The 17,701-nt window shown below is 35.9% G+C and overlaps 1 protein-coding gene and 1 long non-coding RNA gene across 13 annotated transcripts in view; one reads left to right on the top strand and one right to left on the bottom strand.

The window, feature by feature from the left end:
• POSTN (periostin) overlaps positions 1-1,105 on the bottom strand; it is a 36,042-nt gene extending 34,937 nt beyond the window's left edge. For 3 of the 11 annotated variants that reach the window (XM_055359466.2, XM_019039844.3, XM_004054400.4), the window contains exon 1: positions 741-1,045. In XM_055359466.2, the coding sequence (XP_055215441.1) occupies positions 741-859 (119 nt within the window). In that variant the 5' untranslated portion in view covers positions 860-1,045. Of the gene's footprint in view, positions 1-740 lie in introns of all 11 variants that reach the window. The other 8 variants (XM_055359465.2, XM_063697274.1, XM_063697273.1 and 5 more) reach the window with 5 other exon arrangements.
• LOC134756970 (uncharacterized) overlaps positions 1-17,701 on the top strand; it is a 58,573-nt gene that overhangs the window by 1,052 nt on the left and 39,820 nt on the right. For both annotated transcript variants that reach the window (XR_010130535.1, XR_010130536.1), the window contains exon 2: positions 16,513-16,586. This is a non-coding gene — a long non-coding RNA (uncharacterized lncRNA). The remainder of the gene's footprint in view (positions 1-16,512; positions 16,587-17,701) is intronic.

A 17,701-nucleotide genomic window follows, 5' to 3' on the forward strand; every position in this document is an offset into this window, starting at 1 on the left:
TTTTAAGGTTCCCCTTCCCCTCTTAAAGGGACAGAGGTCTTATTTCACTGTAAGTCAAAGAAGCTTGTGAACATTATGAAAATTCCTGTGAGGCATAGGAAGAAGTGCCAAGATCCGCTTAAAAAATTATAAATGGTTGGATAAGTTACAAAATTATGTGTAATTTTAAAAATGCTTAGTTGTAGTTGCATTAGTTCTATAAAATGTAAATTACGTTTGCAAATTTTACAGAATTCAGAGTTTAAAAGTAACTTAAACGCTTCAAAGAATTCAGAGTACTAGTTACATTACCCAGTATTTAACCTTCATATGTAATTTAAATAAAATTTTCTCTAACATCATGTGAGATATTTCAATGCTGTTTACATATATATGATAGTTCCTAACAATAGATTTTTTAATTTTGAAAACTCAATTTCAGATTTTTGGAAGAAAATAAAGACATAAATAAATGGAATTATAAAAGAATGCCCAGCTAAATTGTGTTAATTAGATTAGAATTATATAACATTTCATAAGAAAGCAATTATATTCAAGTTATTTAGAGAGCAATTAAGTCTTAAAGCTTAAAAGTGCATAGATAAATCACAGAATATTCACATTTTCCTTTTTTTCCTATTACTTTATAATAATTAGGAAAAAAAACCCTGAGGCATATATGAGAAACTTTATGCATACTTGAACATCTAACAAGCTGAGGAAAAAGAAAAATGGTTTATAAAACCAAACCACTCACTTACCCTTGGTCCCGACCCCTGATACGACTATGAGCCAAGATCTTGTCATAATGATTGTTGGCGTTTATAGGGTTAACAATAAGCAGCAATAGTAGAGAAAACATGGGTAAGAAGGGAATCATCTTGAGTCTCTCCGTTGCAGTTAGTTCCCGAAGAGAACTGGCAGTGGGCTTTGCAGAGCTCAGAATTTATATACATGTCAGAGTTGTGGGAGGGAACACTGCATCAACCTGACAGTCTGAACTCTTTCCAAGAAACATCGGCAACTTCAAATTGCCAGCTAAGATTTGTTTTGGTTAGTTATATTTAAGGAACACATTGAGCTACTTTTCCTTTTCATTATAAAGAAGGTACTTATTTTTAATCATATGAACAATTGACTCACTGCATGTTTAAGTCTCAGTTTTATTCCTTTGTATCTTAGAGGGTTTTTAAGAAAAATTCTTTTGTTGAGTTTTAAGAGATATTCTGCAGTCCTTTTCAGAGTAGAATGTATAATGTCTGTGTGCTCAAGATTATTGTTAGGTGTTATTGCAGTTCACATCAGAACTGAACGATTATTATTATTATTGTTTTTACCAGAAAACAAAGGTAGATGCGAGTCTGACAATCACAAGGTGGTAAAGGCTGTTGATTAAAAACAAACTCTGGATAGATTTAAAACTTGTGTAAGATAAGCAATAAGAATTCTAACTTGCTGAAGAACCATGTAGGAGAGTCCATATTTTCCTTGCTATTGAACAAAAAGGAGAGCTACCTCTCATTTCCTTTCTTTTTCAAATATCAAGGAACATATAGAGTTAACATAAATCTACTCTGACAAATTTCTCTAAGGTTTGAAATGAAGCAGAAAGGAAAAACATTTGTGCTTTATTGTTTTTCATGACACACTTTATGTGATGTTGAACATGTCTATGCAGCACATCTACTGATAACCACTGGTGAAAAGCAGCCAATATTGGAAGCAAGTGTTACGAATCTAGAGATAACTAGAACAATTAAATGCATATTAGGAAACAGGGACATTGCCAAAATGATTCTTCTGATTTTATCAAGGATAACTAAAGCCTTTCAATGTTACACTATGCAATCCCGAGCCAAAGGAATGTGCGTTCTTACTACTCCATGCATATGTCAAATGTTCAGAAAACTTTGGATAAAGGAAATCTGAATGTCAGAGGGAAACAATGAGCTGAAATGGTAACCACAATCAGCTTCCTTGAATAAACAAGCTGCACACCATCCTAAAGTGTAATTCCAATCCATTTTGCTACAAGATGCTCCCTCTGTAATGTCATATCCATGTTCTTTTCCCACTGGTGAGATAGAGAGATTTTGTCAGAATTCTCATTGTTGTTCTATTGGAAAGGCCTTTAGGGGAACTGGACTGAACTAGAGAGGATTCTGAGTATCCTGAGTTATGCTTAAACTCACTATGGGATATTAAAATATTCTACAACTTGCTGCTTAGTTTATTAAGAAAGCACACAGTGAAACAACAAATGCTGAAATATGATCGAGAGGCCATTTCAATATGAAAATCTTGGGATTAAGTTATAGAAAATGAAGGGGCAATTCAAAAGAAGAGCTGGAGAGGAGATAGCATAAAAGTTAAATTATATCCTGACCCTGGTCCTTTGTGGAAAGAAGAGTTTAGTCTATCATTTACATTTCTCTGAATGGAATCATTCTGACTTTATGAAGTCATCTTTTGCTTTATATTACAGCTTTCTATTACTCTTATGTTGTGCAAATGGCAGGTGGTCAGTAACTGCTTATGATTAGGATGGATAAACTATCAATATTATTAAATTAGCTGTTAGGACATTCCTGGTTAAATGGATATATAAAAGTCTTCAACTCTAGACCAGTTAGACATTATAATATAGATTACACTGCTACTAATGCCACGCTTTTCATCTTTAGACTGATGTAACTACTTACAGACCTTTCTGTAATGAAGCTGATATCTGCTCAAACCCAATAGGGTTTGACTAGAGGTGAAGGATGAGGTACTCAGAGAAAGAGATATAGACTTGCGTAATAAGTATCAAGGGTAAAAAAAAATATATTTTTAAATACAGTCCAGAATGATAACTGATAGACCTGATTGTGAATACAAGGAGTGAAGGAAGAATCAAAATTTCCTGCCATGTTGCCTGCTTTCTTAACATTGCCTGGAAAGAATTAAAATTTTATTGATTATTTTCAAGAACAATTTTAACCTAGTCGTTCCTTGCAACCAGTTTTATGCACTAGTATTAATGGCTTCCATTCATCGTGGCTCTTGCAGTTGTCTAAATTGACAAATAATTACAAGAAATGAGTAGTGAAGATGGAAATGCAGTCATATTTCAAAAGATTACTTCTCCCTTCTGACAAGTGAGATTAATTTATGCTTTTTAGTGGAAAGCATGATATATGCTTATACAATTAAAAGAGAGATCTTAAATCTTTCTTTTCACACTTCAAATAATAGAGACCATAAATCTATCCATCCTGAGCATTATTTCTGGAACTTGTATAAGTCCCATGAAAATCAACAAATAGCAGCCCTCAGTATTTAAAGTTAGGATTAGTAATGCCATCACGAAAGATCTTGAAAACGCAAGCCAGGTGTGCATACAGACTACCTGCAAATTTAGATGTTGGGGAATATCCCAAGAGAAGGAAAAAATTAGGGTAAACATAAAAAGATTATAGCACTGGAACTTAAAAAGCTAAGGCCAGGCCAGAAGTATGATATTATATGCCTAATAGTGGGAGGAAGTCTCAGCAAGTTTACGGTAGGATGAGGGAAGGAAACAGTTGTAAGAAAGATAATGGAAGAAAGAGTAGTCCAAGTTTTAGAGAAGATATTGAGAATCTTGCAAGGAACATAATTCTTCCCATTCTGAGCACTTATCAAGGGTCAAATTTTCTCTCTCTCTTCCCTGCCCCCCACTGTCTCTCTTCACACAGGACCCTTATTCTTCTGCATCAGAAAAGGACACTGACCCTGGGGTTGTCCATGTAATTTTCCTGCGAGATGGGAGGAAAATTGAAATGATGATAATTAAGTCTGACTTTCAGGATTGCAAAATGTGACCCAGAAATATAAGTCATTCATGAAAACTAAATGGTTTACTATGTAACTGAAGAAAAATAATGTGACTGAAAGAGAGGATCATTTGTTTCTAGCTGTCGGGATGCTAATGTATTGTCAGTTTGCAAATTATCTAGTGGATCTTTGTAACAAGACTTGTAGCCTCTGGAGACTATGAAGTCATTGTAATATGCTTACTGCCGCCAGCATGTAACTAATCTTAAACTTGCCCTATACTGTCTAAGATTGGACATAGACTGTGGATTCAACAAACCTGGATACTCAAGCCAAGTGCAGATTTTTTAAAAGCAAAAATTTCCTTGGTTTTGCATGATCCAGAGTAGCTATTTGTGCCAAATTATTTCTAAGCCCCTGCTTTTTAACATATAGGTTACAGGATCGTGAAAACATTTCTTGAGCATCACTTTGCTTTCTTTCTGGCCTATTTGCAATCTACATGTAGTTTGCAACTTACTTGTAAAACATAATAAGGTCTTGAAGTTAGTGCCCCACTTTCCTGGGGGTAGCACTTCCATGTACAACTATCTTGTCTAGTGAGGTTCCCAGGCTTCCTGGACAGCTAGGTTAACAGCTCTATAAATTGAAGTTCTGGCAAAGACCCAGTGATCTTTGTTTCTTTTGAGCTAGCGAAAATGTTTTCTTAAAATGACTAGGTTAGGCTGAACTAAGCCTACAGGAGCAGGAATTCAAATTAAACAAAAGTTAGATTTCATGATTTTTTTCCCTTTTTAAACTATGCATACAGCCCAAATAAAATTGAACATCAATGAACAACTTGAAGAGGCCAAAGAAGAAATATATAGGCTCAGATATTTGTGGCTGGACACATTGTATAGTCTACAAGAACTGTAGGCACTCTCACGCCATCCTTTTGACATAATACTTCAACGGATTTCCTCTGTATATTCCATAAATCTTCATCTTCTGGCCAACATTTCTAAAATAATGAAATCATATTCAGAGAAAGAGATGATTAACTGCAGTGCAAAGTAGACATGAGGTGATGTTTCTTTAATGTTAACTCATTTAGCAGCAAGACAAAAGGCTTTCTGAAATAAATGCGAGTAGTATGCCATCTTTCCGGTATAACTTTAAGCTCTCACATCATTTAAAAGCCTATCAAGTGTCAGGTCCACTCTCATATTAAATAGTCAATCCTTGTAACTATTTAATCCTAATTGAACTGGGTACTTTTGCAATTTTAAAACTGGGTGCTTATTAACAGTATCTTTATTAGCAGTATTTACTTGCATTTCTCTGGAGACATCTAGTGGAGAAAGTATAGTACACAATGTTTCTAGAAGCACAGATACCATATTTTGATTAAATTAATAATCAATATAAAACTTACATAAAAATCTTAGGCATTTTACCTGTGTTTCAAAATGCCAGTCAACTGAAGATTAATGATGCACTCTTACATAAAATATTCTACAGCCAATACATATTGGCCACAATAAGCGATGCCAAATCTGGATAAAAGTTGAAAAATCTAGTCCCGTTTTTTTGTGTATGTGGCCGAGACATGAATAGCTTCATTTTTTTTAATCTGGGTTTCTGTGGTTTTCTTCTACACTGACATAAAAGAGTGACATGTGGTTAGAAATTATGACTGAATTTTTCTACTTCAAACAAATGATTGGAAATAATCACTTCTGCAGTCTGATTTCATTCTTTGGTTCCTTCTCACATTTATACACCCCTTACTTCTGACCCCCTGATACTGTTGACATGGCTTGCATCTTCACTCTTATTTGGTTCTGGATGATTTTGTTTGAGATGTAATTAAGACCCTACTCATCATCTGTCTCCTGCCCACAAATAACTTTTAATATTCTTCCAGATTAGACTGTAAGATGAAGGGATGGATAATTGCTGCAATTAAAAGAACTCTGTAGCCATCTATCTTTCATAGTGCTAAAATTTCAACATCCCATCTGGAGCATTTGGTCTGCTGAAAGAATGGACTAAATTATGGTAACTCCATAATTTGTAATCAACCATTTATCACTTTCCTCGGATCCTTTCCCTCTGAAATAGAAATACTCTCAGGTCCCATGCTTAGACCTGCATTTCTCCACTGATATACCCTCTCTGCTGATTTGTCTATGTCCGACACTGTCCTCAAAATCCCTTTGTCTATTTCCAGTGTTTGTAGTACAGGGTCTATATATGCTTCCTCTCTACGTCTGAAAAGCTTTTCAGATTTCTTCCTAGGAAAAGTGCCAACCAAAGTTGAGTTATTCCTCATTTTTCAATCATAATCTTCCAGCTATTCTCAGACTCATTGAATATATTTTGATCTAAAATAACTTTTATTGCTCCACTTCACCAGATAATGATATTATGTGATGAATTTCCAATTGCAGAAATCGAATATTGTTACAAAATTTCTTCTTCTTGTTATCCCCATATTTCTTCTTCTTGTTCTCTCCATATATCATGAGGGTTTCTGCTTTCCTCTCTAAGAGGCATGCATCTGATGAAGGTTTTTATTCACTTCTATTGTCCTATATGCAAAACTATCTTGGGATACTCTGTTAGTGCTGTGGGGAAAAATGGAAAAGACCTGCTCTTCTTTTTATGCTAACAAATGTGCAACACTCTTTATATCTTTATTATTGTTCCCAAGGACACATACTTGTAGAGAAAGTGGAATTAGATAAGTTAAAGTGGAATTATATGAGTTACAGGATTTCAGGCCATGTGGGACCTGAACAGGGGTTTGGATGTCATAGCTTCTCAGTACATAATGAACAACAAAAAGAGTGATATCATTAGAGAAAGTTAAAGGGTAGAGGTTGGGGTGGTGGGTGGAAAAGAAACTATTTCATTGGACACAGAAACTAATTCTTTGGTTCTTTTTCAGAAAAAAAGGTCTGTGGTAATGATGGAAGCTTTGGACTTTAAATGGAAAAAGAATCTTTGATTTTTCTAGTCTGCTTTTAAGTTTCATAGGAACACATGAACCCAGAAGTGCATTTTTACCCTTAGCAAATTATTTTCACTTTAAGTAAAACAAACACAAGTATGCAGACGTTAGGTGAATAAAAACAAGAGCAGCATATTCATTATAATGGCTTAAATGCATACTAGCACTGTTTGAAATTCATATACAAAGTACAGTGTGCGAAGGAAATCATTTGCTTGGATGTGAGTTGATAGTTCTGCTGAAAGGAGAAACTGACTTCATATCCAAACAGTATAAAACCATAGAGGTGGTGAATTAATAATTCTTCAGCAAGAGAGATTATTTGGGGAACCTCAATTTAGAAATAGATTTGTCAATTTTTCAGTTGCATTTAAACATCTATCAAGATGTGTTTTTACCATGTGGCAGATAATTTTTTATAGTTTTTTTTCCTCTACCCTTACAAGATTATTACACCGGGGGTAATTGAGATGAATAAATCATTTGCCCAAGTTGACCCACATTTTACACATGTCAGCTTTGACAAAGCAGAAAGGAAGGTAGGGAAACTCAGTTAATTTCCCTGGATGTTCCTGTTATCTATTGCTACCTGATACATCACTCCAAACTTAGTGCCGTAAAGTAGCAACCAACTTGATACACTTCAAGTATCAGTTGATCAAGGATTCAGATAGTGCCAAATAGGAGTAACTTACAAGTTAGCCATACCATTCCACAATGTCTGTGGCTTAAGCTGGGAAGACTGGAATAGCCAGGGTGATTTCAATAACTGCCAGTGGTCAATTAGGACCCCTCGCAGTGCAAGATCCACTGCCAAGATGGCTTATTCAGTCACGTGTCCCCAGATTGACAAGGATGTTTGAAAGGCTGAGCTCTGCTGGGATTCTCAGCCAGAGCATCTACATGTGGCTTCTTCAACACAGTGGCCTCAGAGGAGTTAGACATATGACAGCTCAGTGATCCAGCAAAGAAAGCAGAATATGCATGGTCTTTTATGAGCTGATGTCAGAGTACCCACGGCCATCTTCTGCCACATATGCTAATGGTTGAAGCCACCAAAAATGAACGCAAAAAGGTGAAGAGAGCATATAGACTCTCACTTGATGACAGGAGACTCAAAATATTTGTATCCCACACACCCTCCCAAGACTAAACCAGGAAGAAGTCGAATCCCTGAATAGACCAATAATAAGTTCTGAAATTGAGGCAGTAATTAATAGCCTAACAATCAAATAACGCCCAGGACCAGGCAGATTCACAGCCTAATTCTACCAGAGGTACAAAGAAGAGCTGGTACCATTCCTTCTGAAACTATTCCAAGCAATAGAAAAAGAGGGCCTCCTCCCTAACCATTTTATGAGACCAGCATCATCCTGATACCACAACTTGGCAGAAACGCAACAAAAAAAGAAAATTTCAGGAGTATCCCTGATGAACATCGATGTGAAAATCCTCAATAAAATACCGGCAAACCGAATCCAGCAGCACATTAAAAAGCTTATCCATTATGACCAAGTTGGCTTCAACCCTTGGGTGTAAGGCTGGTTCAAAATATGCAAATCAATAAATGTAATCCATCACATAAACAGAACCAATGACAAAAACCACATGATTATCTCAATAGATGCAGAAGAGGCCTTTGATAAAATTCAACACCTCTTCATTCTAAAAACACTCAATAAACTAGGTATTGATGGGACATATCTCAAAATAATGAGAGCTGTTTATGACAAACCCACAGCCAATATCATATTGAATGGGCAAAAGTTGGAAGCATTCCCTTTGAAAACAGGCACAAGACAGGGATACCCTCTCTCTTCACTCCTATTCAACATAGTATTGGAAGTTGTGGCCAGGACAATGAGACAAGAGAAAGAAACAAAGGTATTCAAATAGGAAGAGAGGAAGTCAAATTATCTCTATTTGCAGGTGACATGATTGTATATTTAGAAAACCCCATCGTCTCAGCCCAAAAACTCCTTAAGCTGATAAGCAACTTCAGCAAAGTCTCAGGATACAAAATCAATGTGAAAAAATCACAAGCATTTCTATACACCAATAATAGACAAACAGAGAGCCAAATCATGAACAAACTCCCATTCACAATTGCTACAAACAGAATAAAATACCCAGGAATACAACTTACAAGGAATGTGAAGGACCTCTTCAAGGAGAACTACGAAACACTGCTCAAGGAAATAAGAGAGGACACAAACAAATGGAAAAACAGTCCATGCTCATGGATAGGAAGAATCAATATTGTGAATATGGCCATACCGCCCAAAGTAATTTCTAGATTCATTGCTATCTCCATCAAGCTACCATTGACTTTCTTCACAGAATTAGAAAGAAACTACCTTAAATTTCATATGGAACCAAAAAAGAGCCTGTATAGCCAAGACAATCCTAAGCAAAAAAGAACAAAGCTGGAAGCATCACGCTACCTATACTTCAAACTATACTACAAGGCTACAGTAACCAAAACAGCATGGCACTTGTACCAAAACAGACATATAGACCAATGGAACAGAACAGAGGCCTCAGAAATAACAGCACACATTTACATCCACCTGATCTTTGACAAACCTGACAAAAACAAGCAATGGGGAAAGGATTCCCTATTTAATAAATGGTGTTGGGAAAAACTGGCTAGCCATATGCAGAAAACAGAAACTGGACCCTTCCTTACACCTTATACAAAAATTAACTCAAGATGGATTAAAGACTTAAATGTAAGACCTAAAGTCATAAAAACCATGGAAGAAAACCTAGGCAATACCATTCAGGACATAGATATGGGCAAAGACCTCATGACTAAAACACCAAAAGCAATGGCAACAAAAGCCAAAATTGACAAATGGGATCTAATTAAACTAAAGAGCTTCTGCACAGCAAAAGAAACTATCATCAGAGTGAACAGGCAACCTACAGAATGGGAAAAAATTTTTGCCATCTATCCATCTGACAAAGGGCTAATATTTAGAACCTACAAGGAACTTAAACAAATTAACAAGAAAAAAACAAACAACCCCATCAAAAAGTGGGTGAAGGATATGAACAGACACTTTTCAAAAGAAGACATTTATGCGGCCAACAAACATATGAAAAAAAGCTCATCATCACTGCTCATTAGAGAAACGCAAATCAAAACCACAATGAGATACCATCTCAGTCCAGTTAGAATGGCGATTGTTAAAAAGTCAGGAAACAACAGGTGCTGGAGAGGATGTGGAGACATAGGAACGCTTTTACACTGTCGGTGGGAGTGTAAATTAGTTCAAGCATTGTGTAAGACAGTGTGGAAATTCCTCAAAGATCTAGAACTAGAAATAGCATTTGACCCAGCCATCCCATTACTGGGTATATACTCAAAGGATTATAAATCATTCTACTATAAAGACACATGCACATGTATGTTTATTGCAGCACTATTCACAATAGCAAAGACTTGGAACCAACCCAAATGCCCATCAATGTTAGACTGAATAAAGGAAATGTGGCACATATGCACCATGGAATACTATCCAGCCATAAAAAGAAAGAGTTCGTGTCTTTTGCAGGGACATGGATGAAGCTGGACGCCATCATTCTCAGCAAACTCACACAGGAGCAGAAACCCAAACACCGCATGTTCTTATTCATAAGTGGGAGTTGAACAATAAGAACATATGGGCACAGGGAGGGGAACATCACACACTGGGGCCTGTCGGGGGTTGAGGGGCAAGGGGAGGGATAATATTAGGAGAAATACCTAATGTAGATGATGGGTTGATGGGTGCAGCAAACCACCACAGCACATGTATACCTATGTAACAAACCTGCACGTTCTGCGTGCGTATCCCAGAACTTAAAGTGTAATAAGAAAAAGAAAAAAAATTGGGAAAAAAAACTGGGAAAAAAAATTGAACACCATTGGGAAATGGTGTTCAAACCCCAAGACTCCTGGTAGACCTAGAAATGCTTACAGAGTTCTCTAACCTGTGGTTAAACTAATTCATGTATGTGAAAGTACTGTGAAATATGCCAACTGCTATACATCAAATGGTTACCTTATTTATATTTTATTTTTAGAAAATCATCAGAAAATCACCCTGCTGATGGTGTTCCATCTTTCTGTATTCCGGGATTACATTTCCCTTTGGGATTTTGTGTTCAATTAAATACAGGGTAAAATATCTATCTACCAAGGCAGGACATTCTCTGAGCTCTTAGAGAAGAAAGGACTTTTACTAATAAAGAAAATTTAGAAAATATTAGAAAATAATTTAGAAAAACTGGATGATTTTAGCATTTAGTAATATGAAGTATCATATTGCAGATTTAAATGTCTGACCTCTACTGGTTGCAACTTCTTTTTGCAACTGTGAACTCAAAATATTGTGATTGATAATGTTTAAGTTAATTGTCATTTAAACTATTTAAGAAAAGGGATAAGTAATATTTATAAATGCCACTTGCCATTGTGTGCTTTCCATTCCTTCTAGTAGATCCAGATTTCTTGGTATCATTTTGCTCAGCTTGAAGAATTTCCTTTTGCATTTCTTCTAAAGAGAGTTTCTAATGACACATTTTCTCAGCTTTTACTTATTTTTGTTTCATCTAATTTTTAGAAGAATATTTTCTATTCACAGAAAATTCTAGGTTGACTTTTTCTTGTTGGCAGTTATTATAAGTTTTTTTCTTTTATTTTCTGGATTGCAATGTTTCTGATAAAAGTTGACTCTGTTATCATTTTCCTCTGAATACAATGTATCTGATAAAAGTTGACTCTCTTATCATTTTCCTCTGAATACAATGTATCTTTATTCCTATGGATTTTTTTTCCATCTCTGGTTTGGGCAGTTTGTCTGTGGTGTGCTGAGATATGGATCTCTTCATATTTATCTTGATTGGGACTTGTGGAGATTCTTGGAACTATTATATAAACTGATGTCATGAAAATTACAAATATATTTCCTTGGCTTCAAACCTTGGGGCTTTTGTACTCTGTAATTTCTCAGAGAAAAATAATAGTGATACTACAATGGCATTCATAGGCTTTTCAAGGCCCTGACAGGGTGTGTACCAGTCAAGGAATTTACAGAGATGTGACTTTTTCTTGTGAAATGGGTATTCATGTAAAAGCGGCTGGAGGTTATTTTTTAAGTTTCAGGTGATTTAAAAGCAGAGCCAGTTGTGAAAGCAATTTGAGGGACTAAACTAACAGTAGACTTTCAATTTGAATATCAACCACACTCAAAAAGACATAGGGACCTAGTTTACTTTGTTTTGATCTAAATCGCCATGGGGAAAAAAAAAAGGAAAGGAACTTCATTCCCTGGTCTTACAAAAACCAAAACTAGAGCACTCACTTTAAGTCTGAGGGCTGGGAAAATTAACCATGACACCAAGTATACTAATTTAATTTGTCCATGTCCATGCCCTGATGTGGAACTCAAAAAGGCCATTGACAATCAGAAAAATCAAACAGCCTAAACTAGAGAATATCTGATATGAAAAGATGGAGTAAATAATTAATTACATAGGAGTTATCACTAATAAATTCTGTTGTGTACATGTCAGTGGCTCTTCTAACATCTATAATAACTACTGATAAGTAAAAGAAAAAGTCAACCTAGAATTTTTCTTGAATAGAAAAGATTCTTCTAAAAATTAGATGAAGCAAAAATAAATAAAAACTGAGAGAATGCATCATTAGTGACTAAAGGAAATTCTTCGGACTCAGCAAAATGACAACAGGAAATCTGGACTTACTAGTAAGAGTGGAAAGCACAGAAATGGTAAATAGTAGGTTTTTTTTGTTTTTTATTTTGTTTGTTTTTTGTTTTTTGAGATGGAGTCTTGCTCTGTTGCCCAGGTTGGAGTGCAGTGGTGCAATCTTGGCTCACTGCCACCTCTGCCTCCTGTGTTCAAGCGATTCCCCTGCCTCAGCCTCCTGAGTAGCTGGGACTATAGGCGAGCGTCACAACACCTGGCTAATTTTCTTGTATTTTAGTAGAGACGGGGTTTCACCATGTTGGCCCGGATGGTCTTGATCTCCTGACCTCGTGATCTGCCCGCCTCAGCTTCCCAAAGTGCTGGGATTATAGGCATGTGGCACCGTGCCTGGCCTCTCCTGTGATTTATTTTCAAAATCCTTCCATTTTAAATTCTGGAACAACTATTTATTTACTTATTTCATGGTAAAAACTATTAGTTTTAAATAATCACCTTCTACTTTGAAAATAATTATGAACAGTTTTCCATACCTGAAACCTTGGTTCTCTCCTGAGAAAACCACGTCTCCATGTAGCCCTGACTTGTGGTTGTAGTTTACTGTTCAGATTCCATGTATCTGGAGAGCAAGAGGGGAGGATGGAAGCTGAATCTTTTTATACTTTCAGTATGCCTTTCCCAAAGTGCTGGGATTACAGGTGAGAGCCACCACACCCATCTAATAGTAGGTGTTTATAAAATACTGCTTATTCCTTTTCTTAAACAGTTTCAAAGACAAACCACCATTAATCACAATATTTAGAATTGATGACTATAAGTAAAAGTAAAATTACAGACATCACAAATGATGTAGGATTAATGGATGTTTACTATTGATTAAACTTAATAATTGTAGGGACTTTATACTTACATAGGGAAGAAAATGTTTTTTACCATCATCCAGCTAATTTGGACTCTAATGTATTGTTATAGGAATTGTCTACATCACTGGTTGTCAAATCTAACTGCACATTAGGATGGTCGGAAAGAGCTTTTAAAAATACAGATAGCCATGCAAGGCCATCAATCAAGAAAAAAATAAATCAGTACTTCCCCAGGAAACAACAACCAGACAGGACTTGGAACCATTGGTTTAGGTAATCATGACAAAAAGTGTATCGGTTGGAGTTTGTTGTTTCTTTTCACTTATTTCTATTCACTTCTCCAAACAAATGCTTTCAGCTACTGTTTTTTTTTTTAGCACGTAAAAATCTCCGGAGGAGATAAAATATTTAGAACTCAAGATAAAGACTGTGTTTTTAAAGGTTAATTCAAAATGAAGCAATTAGATTAGATTATTCTTAGGATCTTTTTTTTTTTCAATTCAAGCAGTGTTTTCTAATTTCACACAACTGAAACGTATGAAAGTGAGATGGACAATGTTTGGAGTTAGCCTATGGAATGGTGTTCCTCCAAGCCATCAAATCTACAGCATAGAAAGGGTAAAAGCCTGGGTTGAAAAATTCCTACTGAGTAGAGTCTCAGAGACCAGCAGAGACACTCTTCTTCATCCTTCTAACATCTTCCAACTACTTGATGATGGCTGAAATTCCACTCTATGGAAGACATTGTTTTAAAGAATTTCGTCTGTTAAGGTACACCTTTCCTGAAAAGCAGTAGTAACACTTTAATCTGTCATCAGCTGTTTATTTTTTAAGGTTAAAATGAGTGTATGGTCCTCCTGTCTGAGATCAGATTCTGCTAGAAAAAGCTACGGAAAACCCTGAGCAAACTTGTTTTAAAGTTTGTACTATGGGGTCTTTCCCTTAGCAAAGATTATTTTATCCTTAATTCTCTTCTTTCATTTTTCTCTATGATCTTTCTATCTGATCATTCTTTCACAGATACTTATACATTTCCATTAACGTTTAAAGGGAAGTTTGGATCTTAGCAAAAGTAAAAAGACTTAAAAAAATTAACAATTAAAGACATGAGGCCAAGAGAGAGACAGTGCTGTATATTTTAAAGAGGCTGTTACTTTGGCAATCAGACGGCTTAGGCTGAACCCTGAACTTTCCAGTCATCAGCTGTGAGATCATTGGGAAATAGCTTGACTTCCCCTTGCCTCAATTTCCTTAGCTGAATAATCAGCTAACAATATCTGTCCTTTCAATTCCTCAGACGTGTTTTAAGACTTATTTATGAAGGAGGAGAGAGGTTTTAAGTAAATGTCCAAATGGAATAAATCTCATATCTTGTCAAAGTTGACAGAACTGAGTATCACTATAGAAATTACAAAATTTGTATTGATTTATGTCAAGTTAGGCCTTTAAAAGTCACTAAGCAATACCCACTTTTCAGTCTTTATAGGAATAATGATTGGCCTCAAGAAACTGTTGTACGATAACACCAAAAATAACTGTGCTAATACCCAGAGTTATTTTTTGTTGAAGATGGAGTGGGCTGTGTGCAAAACTGTGTTTTAAACTACAAAGTGGAGAGAGGAAGGAAATATAAAGTTATAGGATTAAGACACCTCTGTGGGGAGAAAACCATGTAGAGGTACCTGCTCAAACTATTCAGAAAATGAACTCTGGGGAGATAATGGAACTTCTCTAAATTAAAATGAAAAAGGACATATCTAAAATATTATTCAAATGTATAAGAATGATATACAATAACTTTCCATATATCAAACTCTTGGCCTCAAATGATCCACCTGCCTTGGCCTCCTATAGTGCTGGGATTACAGGTGTGAGCCACTATACCTGGCCTTAAATTGAACTTTCAAAATCCCTTTTTAGTATTTTCTCTAGAAAGGTGCAAGATATTTTGTTGTTGTTTTTGTTTTTTGATTGTTTATGTTTGGCTGCCAGAAGACACAGAAAGTTGCTACCGACAAAAGTAAAGAGCATCTTACAGAGTTTCAGTTCTGCTGATATGTCCTGAAAAAGCAACTATGGCTTTGTACCCTTATTACCATGTACAAATGCACTGTCCAAAAAGGAGTTTTGGATTATTTTGCGTAGTGACTTCAAGGGTAAACCTTTACATAACTTCATTACCAGGTTGCGCGAAATTATAGCTTAGGGTTTCTGCTTATAGTCTTTGCACATCTTATCTACATGCTACTGGGGCTTATAGAGAGAAAAGTAATCCTATGACTATGTCAAGATCAGTGTTGCTATTTCTGTTGGGGATCATGTTACCATAGTAATATATTCCCTGAGGCTTAGAAAAGACTTATTTTGCTTAAGTGCTATTTTTATTTTATTCAAAATGAAGTAGAGGTAAAATCATAAAAAGGTTTTTCTGTTGCCCTTAGATTTAATGCCGATTTCAAGCAGAAGGATAAAAAGTAATCAATGCATATCTGTTTAGCAACTTTCTCTTATCTATGTGCTGGCTTCTCAGGCCAGCGTTATGATGCGAATGATGAGGAGAATGGAAATTAGTTTCTGTGATTATTTTATTTTCCCTTTTGATTTGTGGTTTTTCTGCAAAGGAGGAGGATCAACTCCACTCCTCAAAATTTGGAATGAATTTCAAGACTGATGATGCCACGCATATGTAAAGAAAGTCTAGAGATTTACTACTCTCTTAACGCCTTCTCTAGAGAGCAGGATGGGCTCCCAGGAAGGTTCAAATGTGGCTTGACAGATCAGGAGGAGAGGGACTGACTTAGGCTTTTATAGGAGTTAAAGTCCTTGGTGTAGGTGAGGGGTCTTGCACAAGAGTGTGGGTTTGCTTGGTTTGAGCTTCCCACCAGTGCTGAAAAAGGGAGTGTGTGTGGGCTTTCCTAATGGCTTGTTTAGATGTGAGGTGAGAGAGGAAAAGGAGTGGGGCTTGAAAGCTGTTAGAGGTCAGATATCGAAAATAGACCACTCACAATGTTTTAATAACACCTTTATTATCAAAGCAGATTGTAAAGACATGAGTGAAATTTTTGTATACAAATATACATACAAATATGTATAGGTGTGTATATGTGTACATGTGAATTCAGATATCAATAAAATAAAATGACAATTTTTACTCGCTAGAGGTCCCATGCATCATTGGAATGGTTACTATGGAGCTGTCCTGGGATACTCTTCTATAGCAATAGTGAAGACAGGTGAGTAATAACCTAATTTTGAGCAGCAAGTCCTCCTTTCCTACTCTTTTTCCTGCCTCTCCTTCCTTTTTCTTAGTGGAATTTGTGGATGGGAGGTAATGATATTCCTTAGTTCATGGAACATTATCAGTATAGAAAAGTTAAGCCTCCTCCCTTGTTCTATTTCATTATTATTTTCTTTTTTCTATAAAACTCACTGCACAAGGCATTTCTCTTCTTCCTATAGAAACTCAGTTGATTGTAAATACACGTGTGTGGTAGAAAAAAATGTATTTTTTGTGTGCATATTATGAGTTTACACAAATAATATTTTGCTATAGATAATGCATATTTTACTCAATATTACACATTAAAATTTATCCATGTAGCTATATGCAGATTGTTTGATATGTCAGACTGCTGCATAACATCCAAATGTATGCTTTCAGAACATTGTAGATATCCGATCCCTTAGTGATAGATGGCTAGAAATCTGTTATGTAGCCTGTGCTCTTTCTATAATGTCCTGAACTACCATTATGTCCCCAATCCTCCACTTAAAAGTAAACACATTTTTTTCTCCAAGGATCGTGTGTGTGTGTGTGTGTGTGTGTGTGTGTGTGTGCGTGCATGCACTGCATTCTAGCATCCTTCTACCTCTCTCTTGCTTATGTGGCATCTGTAAGTTGAGTTTAGGTAAGAGAGCCACTAGCCCTGGTTTGTTTATTATAGTTTTTTGTATCTCAACGCACTGTGAAACACTTAATTTCATTTCATTCTCATAATTCATTTAGTCATGTACTGTGATTAACTACATTTTATTGATAAGGCAACTAAACTGTTGGTGAAAGTAAGTTACAGCAAATCCTATGTGATGAATTGTGAAGTAAAACTAAACTCTTAGGACCTCTTACAGTGCATTAGCTTAGTCAAAATAAGTCTTTAACAACTGAATTGTGACAAATTCAGCTCATACTTTTATTACAGTCACTACTGCTTAGTAGCACCCAGAAGAAGTTCTATGAAGAGACTGAATACTATAAATTATTATTACAAATTCACTTTCAAACTCTCTGAACTTGACTTGGCATGAATGCCGTGCCTATTATACCACTACATAGTCTCTACACATGGTT

The sequence above is a fragment of the Gorilla gorilla genome, chromosome 14 (genome assembly GCF_029281585.2).
Source record: "Gorilla gorilla gorilla isolate KB3781 chromosome 14, NHGRI_mGorGor1-v2.1_pri, whole genome shotgun sequence".
Lineage (NCBI taxonomy): Eukaryota > Metazoa > Chordata > Mammalia > Primates > Hominidae > Gorilla > Gorilla gorilla.